Consider the following 13707-nt stretch of genomic DNA (forward strand, 5'->3'; position numbering starts at 1 on the left):
ATTATTACCCGGCGGGCTATCACTATTACTCATATAGATAATATAATTATGATTCTGTCTCGCTGAAAAATTCAATAATTTATCTAAAAATAACGTTATCTATACACTATACACTAAAATTCAATCATTCTATATTATGTATAAAAAAAGGGCATCACGAACCCACCCATTTAAACACCCATTCACACGCACACACTACGTCGCTGTAGTTAACTGATTTGCACTTTCTACGTCTCGATCTTTACTGTTTTGCGGCCGACAGCTAGTGCTTCTGCTACTGCTCGTGTCCTCGTCATCTCCAGGATTGTCCCATGGCTGGCGTTCACCAGAACCGAATATCAAATAGATTGTACAACACACTGCATACACACCGCCGGCAGTAACGAAAACAATCTGCCATTTTTCATGTGTTGACTATGAATGGAAAATGTAAGTTATTACTTGTCACAGAATGCGTTTCAGATTGCACTTACCAGAACTTCGGTACCACCTTTCAAAATTTGACCAGCAAATAAAGGTGCCAATAGACCAGCCAAATTGGCAAGGCAATTCGTGAAAGCCATCAAAATACCAGCAAACCTTGGCGATATATCTAAATGATTTACTTTGAAACCGGAATAGATACCACCATTGAGACCAACACCGACTGTGAGGATAGCAACAGTCCACCCACGTTGGCAGCCTGTGAAGGAAGCGCCCACAAGAGCGATGGCGGGACCGAATTGACCTGCACAAATATATTATGTTTATGACAACTTGCTAAAGCGAGAGCAGAAGATGTCGATTACTTACCGATGCCATTGAGTATTTTACGAACCACAGTAAGTGATAATATTTTGGCACTAAGTAACTTATCAGCAATTTGGCTAGCGAACATTGAAAAGATCCACATAGCGAGGTAGGGTAAGGCAGAAAGGGTACCATTCTGAAAGAATACAAATCATGTTAGAAAGCACTCCTAGAATAGATCTTTCATATTTATTTCTACCTCTTTAATATCATAACGAAGCACTTGTTTCATATAAGTTGGCAATTCGGTCATCAATGTTTCATAACCGTAATTATGACCCATGTGAGCAATGAGGATAGCCCAGAAAGGCATGGACTTGATGATGGATTTCCATGGAATGGGGGGCATCTGTAAATAGTTATAAAATTAACTAATCTGTGATTTAAAATCGCCTAGATAAACATACAGTAATTCCCTGAGTTCCCCATAATGCATTCATGATGTACTTCTTTTCGTCGGGATTAATAGTTGGGTGGACTTCGGGATCCTCATAGACCCACCACAGGAATGCCAAAGACCAGATGGTACCAACAGCACCAAACGCGTAGAAAATCGAAGGCCAACCGGCATCAGACTGGGACAACAAACCACTCAACGGCATGGAGATAACAGTACCAAATTGGGCTCCTAGAAAAAAACAATTCAAAACAAATGTGAATTAATTGTTTACTAGTGTGAGTACCAAGACGCAAACAAAATTTAAATGACACACACAGCTTGTTTCAATGCTTCAATACTCACTCAATAATAATGAGTAGGTACCTACAACGTTTGATTTCGTTTTTTACATAAACGTCGCAATAAAGCTAGTTAACGCAAAGAGCACGAACGATTCGAGTTGCAGAGTTTGTCGACTTGTGGGACAGATTAAGTGGAGAGAAAATTTGTAATAATACCTGCGTAAACGAACGCACCCATACGACTTCTCTCATTAGGTGGAATCCATTTCGCCAGAAGAGCGTGCGTGCATGGTACAATAGGGCCCTGGCCAGAAATGTTCACTTTTCAGTACCAATGCAAAGGTACATAAGTGAGAATGACAAACATCATCCTGCGACTTTTTGTTTATATAATCTGAATTTAAATCTACCCGACGAGTATCATCTAACACGTATTGCTACCTCAATTTGCAAAATGTCAGCAGGCGCTTGTATTCTCACTCGTTGTACAGTTTGCTTAAGTCTACCTACCTCGCCCAATCCTTGAATAAATCTGACGATGATCAGCGTCCAAATACCGCCTTCAGCAGCAATGGGCACCAGCAAACCGAAGACGGAATTCACCAGCATGCCGACGCCCAAGAACCAGATGTTGCCGTATCTTTTCGCCAGAATACCGAAAGGAATTTGAGTGATGACATAGCCATAGAAGAAGGAGCTGAGGATGTAACTCTGAATATCATTGTCCCAAACGTACTCTCCATCGGTGCCATTTTTGTGCTGTAATTCAACGATTGAATCATAAAATCATCATCAATTTCCATTTGCGTTGCATGTGTATATGCCATTGAAGTGTTAATTCAACAAATTTGTATTAAGCTTGAAGTGGTTTGTTTAACTTTGTGATTTTGCGCTACGAGATGTCTGAGAAAGCAGACCAATCCGGACTTATCAATACTCTCATTAACATAACTCATTCCTGCATGTGACGTTGGAATATCACTGGGTATTTGAGAAAATTCCAATGATCATCTCAATCAGGTACTTCACAGTCATCGACAACACTAGATATGTTTATCATTACAGTGAATTCTGAATGACAAACACAAGATTGCAGTAAACCCTATAGAATTGATTATGTCAGACTAAATATTTACTGTTTCAGCATTAATGAAACCCTTTGTAGACATGGAGTTAAGTAAACACACGCGAAATTGAATCGTGTTTTATAAGTTTAGTGGCGAGCATAAGAAATACATCTGATAACGAATTGAAATCAACCTTATTAAATAAAAGGCGTGCGCACAATGTGATATTCCATTACACATTTATTATCAACATTTACGTAAGTGGAATGTACCGACACTTGTTCCGTTCCCCTTTTTCCACCGTAGAAAATTCAATCTTGAACTAAAAAATGCCGAGACATATTCAATGTTTCAATATTTACAATTTTATCTATAGTAATGTCACGAGAAGGTGATGAGTTATCGTGTCTGACAGTTACTTCCATTCACTTTAAAAATACGAGATTAAAGACAGCCGAAAATAATATTTGGCGCACGCGTGACGCAGTTCGAACAAAAAATTCAGGACCATCAATGAAATATATACGAGTTCGTTACCAAAATATTATAAATTCTAAATCGCAAAATAATCAACTGCAGAGGCTTGTGTACTGCACGCTTGCCAAAAATCGAAATGTTAATTATAAGGCAAAAGTAATTAATTAACATAAAAGTTTGTGCTGCGGTCGAGAAAAATGACCTTCGCGTTTTCGCATAAAACAAACTTTCGGCATTTTGGCGAGTGACCTAATTTTTATGAATTTTTCTCACATTTGCCGGCCAGTGGCGCACAATTCGCATGCGTCTATATATTCCGCGACAAATATTCAATGTCAATGTTTAAATTTAGATCCGTTAAATTCGTTTTGTAGGCCAGGGATATAACTATCTACTAGCCAATTGTCTGATAGTAATTATGGCGTAATAAAAGTGATTCTCTAGTCTCTATTAACTGTCGCCGCTTATCTCAATAAATTTACAACCACTTCATCAACTTGCACGATATTCAAGTTATTGGCGTTCAATTTAAACTAAATGCGTCGCAAAGTTGCAATTAATTATGATGCGCTTGAGATGCATTAAATTTACTAACGTTATAAATTGTTATTGCGCTGATAACACGTGTTTATATATTTATACTACAAACAGCGGCGTGAACTCCAGGGTAGAGTTTACCATTACCCGCTACTCTGATACACTTGAGCGCTTGAAGGTTCTTATCGCCATATTTATACCGAATGTAAATATTTAATATGCAACTACATTCAGATGGAGACAAAACGGAAATGTTGAAATGTATAAACAAATACCTTCTCGTTCTCATAAGGTACGCCACATTCATCATCATAGACTTCTACAACGTGATTTTTGTTCTTCTCATCGACGGCCGTGTGATTAACCATTGCGACAATCGCCACTGACATATTGGTCCTCATGATGTACGCGTTCGCCATGCCCATGAACAGCATGAGCGTGACCATGTGCCTTGTTCCAAACCATCCTGAAATTAAAAAAGGAACAATTCAATAAACAAGTCAATCAAGTTGATATTCATATCCGGGTACATTGTACGCTAATTGTACTTTATATTGTCATCGTTTTAATAATTTTCTAGCATGCAATAAAAAAAATTTCATCAACGTCTATATAAACTTGAACCTTTAGAATATCATTGATGTTGTTCTGAATTTTAGCTAAAAATAAATGTGTTCCGAGTAAAAGATCCGATTATAACCAATTTGAGATTTCCTAATAGTCTTGTGGTTCCCAAAATAGCATCGTCACCAGCGTGGCATCTCATTGTACGAGATGAAACCATTAGGAGACGTCAGCGTGTGTCTAACCCTGCGCTCATGCAGTAATTAATTATGTCGCATTAAAATGGCCCCAACGCTTCGAATCTAAATTAAGCCAAACAAATACCGTATTTTCTGACGCAGAAAAACAGAAAAAAAAAACACCGGCAAAGTAAACTAGACTAAACTAGTAAGCACAAAAAAAGAGTGGAATTTGTATTAATTAAATTAATATGGTCACAGATTAAAAGATGACAAGACAAAACTATGTCAAGTTTATATTTACACAAAAAAAGAATCAGTTTTACTACTTTTGGAAGTGTTTTGTAGGCACTTGAAAAACCAGATACCTGAGAACTTGACTCGTTATACGATAGTACCTAATGCGTACTTGTCTAAAATAGAAAAAAATCAGTGCATATTCTAGAGGATAATAATAGTAAAATTAACAACCAGCCGGTGTAATTAAATCGCATGAGTAATACAATGCGACAGCTTAAAAATGCTATCAAATCGTGTCAACAAAATTACACACGAGTACAGCCAGAGTACAAAGGTGTTGTAAACAATATCTACATATGAAGCCCGCGGTAATCTAGTTTAATTTGTTGACGTGCGCACGGCGTGCTTGTCACACATCTCGCACGGCAATAAATGTGGAATTGCGCAAAAGCGCCCATTCAACAAGTCTCGCATGGTTGTGCAACAGTTCGAGAACTGCTGGAACTGGTCGCTACGTTGAAATTCATTAAGGCAACTGCAATTAAACGCCAGTCGACTGATTAATATGTATTTAATGGAAGTAACCTTCGACAAGTTTATTAACACGAATACTTTTTTTGTGGGTTCCCAGTTGGAACCCGAACTATATATGTGTACCTAAATGAGCGGAACGTGTCTGCAAATGTCCACAACTTTACTTGTACTAAACTTCACAGCGTGAACAAAAAAAAACTGCAAAATTTATTAACAATCAATCTTTCACATCTAAATTTATTGATTCTCGGTGTAAAAATAGCTGAAATATAAAAAGCAGATGTTTTGCTACGGCCTCGACCTTCGCATGAGTTGAAAAATACAAGTCATCTTTAAGAATCCAAGTCATTCATCTACAGGCAACGATCAGCAAATGACGTATTCTAAAATTAATTGTGTATACGCTATGACAAACAATTTTTATGATGCGGATTAGTTTTATGTACCTGCAAATTATCGCGAATTTGTTTGATGTCAGAGGGATTTCAGTGACTTTAGATTCGTTTGCCGGCTGATTATTGCACACATGCTACATTTACCATATAACTCAGTTCAGTTGTTGCAATCAATTTATTTGATTGATTATTTCATTCGTTTATCAAAGGTCGCTGTATTTACGAGAACCTCGGACTGACGAATTTAAAAGTGGTCGAGTTATAAACCGCAATTACGCCCGTCTGATGAATGACATATCGGATGTCACGAATGGAAAGCTAAATTGCAAAAAAAAAAGCATTTTACATCTCGCTAAGTTTCATTGTCATCATTGTTTCGTTCGCATGGCATCAAGTAACACAGACGTTCAAATTGATTATGACAACTGTCAACGGTCGTTATGACTATTGTGACGTAGGAGATTTTTTTAAATTGGCAGTTTGCTTCGAACAAACACAATTAACATTCGTGACAAGTGCGTGACTAGTTGACTTCTCGTAACTAGGTATTAGTTGATTTCATGATTCAAGTTCAAATTAATATTTTGATAATATCTGAACTGCTTATCAACTTTACTCGGCTCTATGGATTACGAAAACTTGCCAAGAACTAGTTATTAGTAAAAATATGCTAGGATGACTGTTAAATTTTAAAATATGAGCTATAGTTAATAACACATAATGTTTGTGTACGTGTATAAGTATAATTGCAATAGAAATATTGTTCGCCTTCCGCATTTAAGTTGAAATAATTATACAATTGTTCGTGGTGCATGCGCTAAGCGCCTGATTCTCGCATGTTCATGAACTCGAAAGTAAAAATATAGGCGAATGAATTTTTATGCCTTGTACTATTTTAAACAATTTACACAGTACTCAATTCGAGGAATGAGTTTTCACATTTCAAATTTCCATCACCGACTTTTCGGTGAAAGCCCACGCAACCAGAGTCGATAGAGAAGCGCGCGAAATGAAAAAGTTTTCGCGGACTTTGCCAGAAATACGTATCTAAATAAGTTTATCCTAAATTTCCAACGTAAATAACATGTAAAATAAAAACTCGGAGCGCACACGTGTAATTATTTATTATTTATGCGTTTAATAGATTTTTGGCTCATCAAACCGCATGTCGCACGAAATAAGATCGACATTCGCATATGCAAATTCGCGCATGCAAATGGATTGAGTAACACATGCCTCACGTGTCGCACCTATTTTTTAGGTGCACATGGTTTGTACCCATGTGTCGCGTCACCTTCGTAATATTTTAGCAACGTACGTAAACACTATTGTCGCAACATTTAACGATTGTACTCGTAAAAATCACGACATGTTTGTGTGATACCGTCGAACGAATATCGGATATAGAAATGCATAGTACTTGTTTTTGAATTTTGCCGCCTGTCACAGTGCGCATGCGTTCGTTACTTAATGCGTTGACTGGAGTAGACAAGCGCAAGGCAGTGCTAAAGCACGTGGCTTGCTTACTCTTCGCTGATGTAGATTATGTTCTCGCTGGGCAGGTTGCCGCCGAACTTAACCAAACTACGAAATGCGCTTCGCGCGGAAATATCGGAATTTAGTTACCTGTTGATACTTTCTGAATGCCATCGTCGATGCCATCGGGACTTGTGTAGACACTCTTGTAGCCGCTCTTCCGACTCATTCTATATTCGGTCGCGGGTATAAATAAGTTGCAACCGGCACGTTATTCTGCTATCCCTGGCTGGCAAGATCCCGAAGATGTCTTCTCGATCGAGGGTCACGCCGCACCGATTACGAATTCAAACCGAGAATTATGATGTTGAACACTTTATGAATTTTCATTTTGCGAGCGGAGCGAAATTTTTCTTATGGTCGGATTTATTTACGGATGCGAACGCTGTGCGTGCCACGGCCGACGCGAGCGTGTTTCCAACTTCGTTGACCACTATTTCAGCGCAATAAGATAAGAACTGATAAGAAGGCGCGCGGTGCTGACAAAGTTTTCCCTCCCAATCGACGGGCGAGAGTTGGTTCGATATGCACGAATCAGCGACTCAAAGAGTCAAGACTTGCAACAGGCTCAGCACGAACTGAACCACGAGTTGTTAAGTTACCTTTATTTTTAAAAACGAGGATGATATGCAACCAAAATAGCTATGTCGTGCTGACTTAAGTCTAGTGGTTGGTGCATGCGTACAAATGTTCCTACTACTAACGCAAAAAATGTATAAGTATGCTGTAACGAAGTCATAGTCGCATCAACAAAATGATAAACGCACGTTTTCCAATTGGATAATAATCCCACCACTCAAAGTTTCTCAGTACAATTCCAACAGATTTCTAACTTTATTCTGTAGGTGATTTCAATTAGCAAACTCAGCAAATGTTTTTTTATAAATTAAAAATTAGTTCTAAGAAAAATAATGTTCAAATCAATTAATATACATCAATATTTAAAATTGAAATAATTATTTTAACTTAAGCAGCAGTTGTATAGCGCATTTATTCCATGCGTTACCAGTTAAGTCATATTGTCATGCGCAGTGTAAGCCTACAGTAGGCAAAAAGTATTGAATTAAGCTAGGCAACCAGTTATACAGCACTGTAACATTAGTTACGTATCATAAAATTTGAATTTCACAATGTTACAAAATAGCACCTTCTAGATTGTTTCAACTCCTCCAATATTTTATCTATAATAACTAACGACAAAAATTATAATCTCAAAAAATAATTAAAACTTTATCATTATGAAAAGCTACAATTTGTTTACTTTAACAATTCTACTTAACAGTGTTTTTGTTTGACAAAACAAACAAATTTTACCAATTAGCATTTATTTCAACCTGTTTGTTCAATGCACAAAATAATTAAGAATATGTCACTGAGTCAGCAAGTTTTCACCTTGTTTTCTTGCGTTTGTGTACCTGGACTTAATATTATTGTACGTAATTAAATAGCGCAAATTCATGTTTGTCCAGACACCTGAATCCAGGACAAATGTGACGCGCGTCTCGTGCTCCTCGTGTGATCAGCACATGTGGACGATTAGCGTAAATTCGCTCATCAATTGTAAAACACTGCAAATGCGCACAACGCGCATGTACACATCATTTCCTATCCGTAATTTACACGCGACGTAGTCATTAAATCCGCGGGCAGATGAATGTAGCGCGCGAAATCCTCATAATGCTTATGTAATCCGAATTAACCGCAGATTCAAGGTTAATATGAATAATAATCAAAGAGTTTGGCGTTTGGCGTTTTGTTAGAACATCCGTGCGTGACGGGAGAGTAAGTTTCCAAAGGCAAATATTTACGATGATACGCATTTATCCGATCGTAATTTTTCTCTCAATTGGAGAGGATTTTTCAGACTTGTCTAGACTGCGGAGAGAGACGTATCTTTATATGATTAAATAAAGGTAGTGCAGTAATTGATAATTATGGTGCAACAACTGTTTACTTTTTAAATTAGGGGCGTCCTAATCCGTGGATAAACATAAATTAGACGATTACTTTTTAAAATAATAATCAACAATCAACGTAGTAGTCTCGTGAGATTGTTTTCTCAGAAATTAGTAGTGAAATCAATTTTGTAGTATCACGGTTCGGTCTAGGTAGTAAATTAAAATGGTTTGGTAAACAAACTTTCATTTCGAAACTGATAATTTTGATTTTTATTATTCTTGCCACTGTAATTTACACTATCATAATAAAATTGTAAGTTAATACATTAATAACTATTTCCGACTATTTATATGGTATTTATTACAATAAGCAATTAAATAGCCGATTTAAAAGTTTAAAGGATTATATTTCTACTGACTTGCACTCACGCTACTGATATTTCGTTTATTACCAAAAGCACCTATGTACTTTATTGTTTACAAGGACCGATTCTATATAAATAAAACAATGCTACGTGCACTAAGCTCGCGGAAGTTATTATCACCCACTCTAAAAAATGTTAAATGTGTTTCGCTGTTGTGCGACATAAATTTACAACAATTTTCTAATAAAGCCTCATTGAACTCAAGAGGTCCAATCGCATCCGCAAATAAAAGCAAAATATTTTTATTTGAATTCCAGCCGCAATTTGTGCCGAACGCTTAATTGTACCCTTATCAAACCAAGACAAAGTCTAATTCCCGTGATTTGCAAATCCAGGAGTGGGTGTTTTACGATTTTAATTGGTCTCAATTTTTATCGAAATTCATCTGAGTGCAAGCGATAAACCACCTTAATTTTGCAATAATAGCAGAGAATGTATCGTGAAGTAGGCGATAAAATTAAATCACTATCACTTAAATCGGCGTTGTTTTATGTTTTTTTGTATTTCTGATAAGAGTATTTGCATAAGCGGCTGTTGGGAAATCAACAATGGCGTCGTGCTGGGCAATTATTGATGACAACGCAATATAGAAACAATAAAAACGTCTATTTTTAATATTGCAATAAAACCACACTCAAACGTGCAAAATAATTAAGACCAGCCATTGTCTTGTGTTTTTTTTTCTCTCTAAAACTCATATTTTTATATTAATTAGCCCTCCAAGGTTAAAAAATTATTTTGTTATAATATTTGCACGCGTAACTTAAGTTTTATCATTCCTATTACATATTTCTATTATACTTTTACTTTTACTTTGTTTCCATTGTGATATTGTAACCAAATAGCAACTTTCTAGTATTTTAATATCAATATCAAAGGCTTTACTCTATACATTTTCATATCTTGAAAGAATAATTCAAGGGATGTCACGTAGCCGCGAGTATTATCGGATTTACGGATTTGTTTGGGTTGTCATTTATAATAACGAAGTTGGAGAGCAAAGTGAAGCGTAACAATGTGGTGTTCCGCATCGTTTCCTATCATCTCCTGCATTTCAACATTTCCTACGTTATTATTATTAACAAGATGCAAACAACTTAATACTTGCAATACAAACTATTTGCACAATCACTTCAACTATTTGCACAACAAATTTTTTTCTGTGTTGTCGTTTTTACGGTAAATGATAAAATGCCACAAGTTATTGTTGAAGAAAAACTAGTCAAGCAGACAATTCGAATTTTCCATCAAAAATATTTAGCAATATACTTCACTTAATAATAAGGTTGCGATATAATTATTATTGACGTGTTTTGAAAATATAATTTCAGGTATTAATATAACAATGTGGCAATAATTTTGTAATTTTTTTGTAATTTTGTAATTGATCGAAAATTGGAAAGCATTTTGGCCAAATTTTACTGATCTCAATCGCTCAGAACAATGCGACATCGTCACAAATGTAAGAATTATAATTTTGAATTGCAAAACCCACATAGCTTTTCAAGAATTATCAAGCGTGAATAAATTTAAATAAAGTTCGCTAAAAAATTATGATTCATATAAAGTGAAATATAATACCTACATGAAAACCTGTTTTTAAAACTCAGAAACAAATAAAATCTTTGAGAAATGTGATCTCGTTAGCTATTTCAAGTTTAATGTCACTCATTTAAACCATTAAAATAACTACCACTTAAGTACGCCTAAACTATGATTAGAATTCTATAATTTAGCAATTATCTATTAGTGTGACATTTTGTACTTTTTTCAATACTATAAAAATTGAATTTCCCAACATGCCACTTTACTGTAATTATCATTATGTAATAATAAACTGATCATTTAAATAGATATGTTAATTTTTAATTTATGCAAAACACGCATTCCCCATACCGACAACAGACGCAACCGCAATACAAAGTCAATAAAGTTAAAAACCCATTTTATCCTGAGATGCTAAATTTAAATATTGTGAATCACATTTTCAAAGAATTTAGCAACTTAAAATAAATTCGCTAAACGAAAAACATTATAATAACGCTAACGAATTAAAGAATGTCCGGTAAGTTGTAGACACTTATATGGAGGTAATACGACATGGCAAATTTCTTATCACATCCTTGAAGTTAACAAAAACGTCAAAAAACTTTATGTTGTAATAAAAATATACCACGTACATGTAGTGTACCTGCTGTCAGGTACTTACATACATTGCATTATTCGCGAGAAACGTGTGCAAACAAAAAAAGTAATTGATTTTTGTTGTTTATGTACTTCATTGCCAGACAATAAGGAATATTTTAAAACACGGTTGTTTGGATATTTATTAGGAAGGTGACTGTGTCATTGGGCACGTTCCTGTGTCTTGGAATGTGGAAAAAAATAAATAAGACAATGACATTGGTACACTAACATAATACGTGTGTACTTCAGTGGAAGGTTACATAGTAACACAGTTGTCTGATTAGTTAACTCAACTCATCTTGAGACAGGCGAAGAATACTAATTAAATTTCCGGATTGACCAAAGGAATTAAATGTTTATATAATTTGGATGTGGCCGCATTAATTTATTGATGTGATGTGTTAACGCACACATGTCAATGAAAAGCGTCGGCTGACGACGATGGAAAGTTTTCTTCTTTTAACCATACGCAGTGAGCACGACATTTAAGAAGTTCTTGGAATTGAAATATGTAATGCTGCTGTATTTATTTACTAATAAGGCTAGCTATGGACTAATATATTGAGTTGATGCTAATTTATTTGTAAACAGAATGTAGGAAGCAAACACAGACATCCGATATAGAAAGTTATTTGTAATTTTATAAAATTTACATATTTTTTAAACCTGTGTAGTAATTTATTATGTTTTGCTTATATAACTATTAAATAAGCAAGCAATCCGCACAAATTTGTTTACGTACCCGTTTATTAAATAAATGTTTCATTAATTGTTTGATGATCATCAACGCTCATTCATGCTCGGCAATGAATGCGTTTATGACTTTTATTCAGGTTAAATAATTTCAATCGAATTAAAGTGTAATAAAAGTGCCGGTGCTTGCCTGTTTTGTTATTGTTATAAAATTCAAAATTAGAAGTTTACGAAGCTTACATCTCGAGAAATTTGGTGCTTTGCGGCGAACGCGCGCGCGTTTGAAAAACTTTGAAAACTTTCGAAACGAAAAACAATTTTAAAACTTTCTTCATGCGTCACAACGAAAGCCGTTATGTACGGCTAGATATTATCGTCACTTATTATCGTAACACACCTGATGACTAAATAACAAAAACAATAACTAACTCTACTGACAGGTAGTGCGGTGCGCATGTACCTACTTGGCTTTAAAATATTCAACCTCTACCGCAAATTTATCGGAAAAAACTATCACGTGTAAATAAAATTAAAGTTAATTTTCAATGCTAACCGGATTTGAGAAATTTGCGGCGTGCGCTTTTGTGCAATACCGGTTCGCACACATCTACCTGTTTATAGCTTTATCCGCATCGCCGGAGAACAAATTCAGTGCAATTGCAACATTTAAAGCAGGTATAAATAAAATAACATAAATGCACTCACGTTTCGGCTGGAGATAATTTATATCGGTGGTGCTCTCTGCCTCTTCCTTGGTGCCTTTGCCGAAACCCATCGTGGAAGTGTCTGGCCGTTCGGGGACCGAGTTCCGACAGGTGAAATTGTTCGCAGTGTAACGAGATTTGTAAACACCGCGCTTTGTTGCTTCTCGCGCGCTTGGAAGGTGGACGTTCACTGGCTCTGTTGCGCCGCTTCACTAAATATTAAATATGAGACTTGATTCGCTCCACCACAAATCATTTTTTTAAAGTGCTTAAGATCGCAATTGATAAGGCGTTCACACTTTGTATTCAAATGGAGATACTCGACGAGCGTTTCCCTCTCGCGCTTTGATTAGACGAGAGAACAGTCAAGCATATCGAAATTAATTCACCCACTTGATATTCACGTGTTTCTCAAATCCAGATACAGTGTATGATAGCGCAATTTTTGCATTGTCGCGATTCTTAATTATTTTAAGGACGTTATACTAATAGTTATATTTATAAATGACTATTTTCAACATGTTCGCAACTATATCTTGTTGCATAACCGAATAAATTGGGAAGTACGCTTCAAAATACAGTAATCATGCGTTAGATAAATCTTTGAAAGATGGTAAATCAGAATGATTTGAAGTTTTTGAATAGATAAAGGCACTAGAGATATTTCTACAGTAAATTAATGAATGGGAAATACATAATAATTATAAAAGATTAAAACTAATAACCCAATGATCTTCCTGGTACAATATCCAATAACATATTGTGCAATAATTGAGACAACGACAAATAAAGGTACTCATA

At 35.7% G+C, this 13707-nt stretch overlaps 1 protein-coding gene across 2 annotated transcripts; it reads right to left on the reverse strand.

Annotated features, from left to right (window-relative positions):
• Positions 1–114: 114 nt before the first annotated feature.
• Picot (putative inorganic phosphate cotransporter protein picot) lies at positions 115–13119 on the reverse strand. Of its 2 annotated transcripts, none has more exons than XM_065306086.1 (9): positions 12908–13119; positions 3827–4017; positions 1981–2229; positions 1687–1774; positions 1197–1417; positions 989–1138; positions 793–925; positions 474–727; positions 115–414 (listed from the first exon to the last, which is right to left on the reverse strand). In XM_065306086.1, the coding sequence occupies exons 1-9, from the start codon at positions 12975–12977 to the stop codon at positions 196–198; spliced, it is 1575 nt and encodes a 524-aa protein (XP_065162158.1). In that variant the 5' UTR covers positions 12978–13119; the 3' UTR covers positions 115–195. The 2 variants fall into 2 exon arrangements, with proteins under 2 accessions (XP_065162158.1, XP_065162157.1); XM_065306085.1 differs by lacking the exon at positions 12908–13119 and adding an exon at positions 7090–7593.
• Positions 13120–13707: the final 588 nt, after the last annotated feature.

This window comes from Atheta coriaria, unplaced genomic scaffold, assembly GCF_025399875.1.
Source record: "Atheta coriaria isolate IRGN ID8LTWV9N9 unplaced genomic scaffold, Caltech_Dcor_3.1 hic_scaffold_6_pilon, whole genome shotgun sequence".
Classification (NCBI taxonomy): Eukaryota; Metazoa; Arthropoda; class Insecta; order Coleoptera; family Staphylinidae; genus Dalotia; species Dalotia coriaria.